The sequence below is a fragment of the Oryzias melastigma genome, linkage group LG9 (genome assembly GCF_002922805.2).
Source record: "Oryzias melastigma strain HK-1 linkage group LG9, ASM292280v2, whole genome shotgun sequence".
Classification (NCBI taxonomy): Eukaryota; Metazoa; Chordata; class Actinopteri; order Beloniformes; family Adrianichthyidae; genus Oryzias; species Oryzias melastigma.
The window spans coordinates 33,295,742-33,298,124 of NC_050520.1; the positions used below are offsets into that span (position 1 = coordinate 33,295,742).

The window sequence follows — 2,383 nt, forward strand, 5'->3', positions numbered from 1 at the left end:
CATTGCAGCGTTGAACATCTTCTAGCTGCTCTGCCTGCTGTGAAGTGTTGAGGGAAGAGCAAAATGTTTACAGGAACAAAGTTCAGCTTTGGACAAGTTTGTCATTTAACTGTTTTTGAAGTTTTCTTTATCTACCTCTCTGCTTCCTGTTGGAAAGTGAGCTAATGTTGTGTGCCTGAAGCACCCAGCCAACATCATTCGGGTCGTGTACGTGTGAAAAAACGTCAGAAAAGAAAGAAGCAAATTTTGTTAAAGGAGCAACAGCATTAACCCTTTAACTCCGGTGTGTTTATGTTATTTGATTTACTGTAACTTTTCAACCGTTAGCATGATAATTCCAGTTGATTCTGAAGGAGAAAAGTTACAGTATGTTAGAGATTTTGTGTTTAAGAGTCACAGATGATGCCTAAGGTGTTAACCACACTGCATAATATCAAATCTTAAGAAAATAAAAGGAGCCTTCTTTTGAGAAAAAATGTAATATTTTCTGTCTTGAGTTGAGAAATCATGTTTTATTTTTTTCTTAAAATAAGAATGTCAGATTTTTTTTTTTTTTTTACTTTTTTAAAGAAAATCTGCAAATAGAATTAGAATTTTCAGTCAAATTAATAAATGTTTTGCATTAGATTTCCTTCTGAACTCATTTGAAGACTACATTTGCCCACCAATTTCTTTAGACTGAAGTGTCACTTAAACCAAATTGTTTGTTACAAATACTATTTTTGTATTATTGAGAAGCTTAGAATCATAAGCCAAAACTCTACAGATTATTTCTATGGTCACACAGGCACAATTAACACACACGTGTAATAGTGGTGCAGAGTTTTCCCTTTCCTGCGATCATCCAATTGATTCTTTTTCTTTGAGGCACTTTCGAAAGCACATGGGACACGTGGGATGTTGTAACCTGTTTAATCTCAAATTTCCCAAAAAATGGAAAAAAAATAAACAGAAAGAATTTGTACAATCCTTCTAACAGTGACTCTTGGACAACAACATAAATACTGTGCTGGGGAAAAAAACAAAAGATTGTTTAAAAAAAAAAGAAATTATTTTTTTTCTTTTTCTCTACGGTCTCTCTGTAAATGCTGAAAAATGCCAATGAAGCCCCTCAGTTCTCAACAAGACAACATCAAAATAACAACTGTTCCATCTGTGAGGCTCGGCTGCATCACTATGCAAACAGTCTCTAATAGACTCACAGAAATCCTTTTTCTTTGTCGCCTAGTGTGTTCGTTTCGCTCTCTGTTCTAATTTGTGTAAAGTTTGAAGGTGTGAACAGTGCTCAGTTTTAGACAGTCCGTGGCTGGAAGGAGTCTCAGTGGGTGGGGGAGGCAGGGCGGCGCTCCGACCATCAGAATAGGCTGGTCAGCGTGGTCTGTGACGGGCTCCTGCACTCGTGGACGTCCATGCCGCCCGGCACCGAGGTGAGGACGGAGGTGACCGTGGGCATGGTGGGGTTGGTCAAGTCTGTCAGGGTGGTGGGGGTGCTAGAGGGGCTCATGGAGGCGTTGGAGATTTCAGAGGCCGGGCCGGAGGGCGTTCCGCCTTGTAGCGTGGAGCCTTCAGACGTCTTGTCCACACCGGTGGTCTCCTGGCGCAGAAGATTCCTCCGGAATTTAGCCCGAGCGTTTTGGAACCAGACCTGGAACAACAAAAAAATTGAGTTTATTCGTTTTTACAAACACTGTAAAAAGAGGCCCCGTGAAAATAAGTAAAAAATTCATAATTTCTTTAAATAAGTACAAAAGTCTGTTAATGGGTTTAGAAAAATTGTGGTATAAAGAATTCTTTATTGAAGAAAACAATTCTAGTCACTAAGACTTTTTTTAAAACTCAGATTATATAAATCATTTCTTACAAGTAAAAATAATAAAACTTTTATTTAAACAAGGTTTTTTTTTATTTTCTTAACCCTCGAGCACTATCGTTGGGTGATTTTTACCCGAGCAGAAGGTAAGACCCACACCTTGGCTCGCAGGCCAAACAGGATAAACATTTATTGAACACTCTAAAACATTAAAAATTTAAATTTTAACATAAATATGAATAAAAACATGCAGGAATATTATTCCAGAATAAATCAATTTAAACCCATAATACATTTCAATAGTTTACTCTCCATAAAAATATATTTTGTTAAAGTTATACAAGTTAGAAATAAGCGCAAGATGAAAAACAATTAAATAAAATTATTTGGATGGCCGGATAGAATTACCTGGGGGGCCAGATCTGGCCCCCGGGCCTTGACTTTGACGTGTGATTTAAATGATTTTCAATATGTTGCACTTTTATTAGTTTGTGGGTCCATGGGTGAAGTCTTACATGTCCCAGGATCAAAGGCCAAATATCCACTATCATTATTATTACCTTTTTATGAATT

The 2,383-nt window shown here is 37.3% G+C and overlaps 1 protein-coding gene across 2 annotated transcripts in view; it reads right to left on the reverse strand.

Annotated features, from left to right (window-relative positions):
- Nucleotides 1–542: 542 nt before the first annotated feature.
- The window catches only part of lhx2b (LIM homeobox 2b), an 11,689-nt gene continuing 9,848 nt past the window's right edge, over nucleotides 543–2,383 (reverse strand). For both annotated transcript variants that reach the window (XM_024276379.2, XM_024276378.2), the window contains exon 5: nucleotides 543–1,645. In XM_024276379.2, the coding sequence (XP_024132147.1) occupies nucleotides 1,355–1,645 (291 nt within the window). In that variant the 3' untranslated portion in view covers nucleotides 543–1,354. The remainder of the gene's footprint in view (nucleotides 1,646–2,383) is intronic.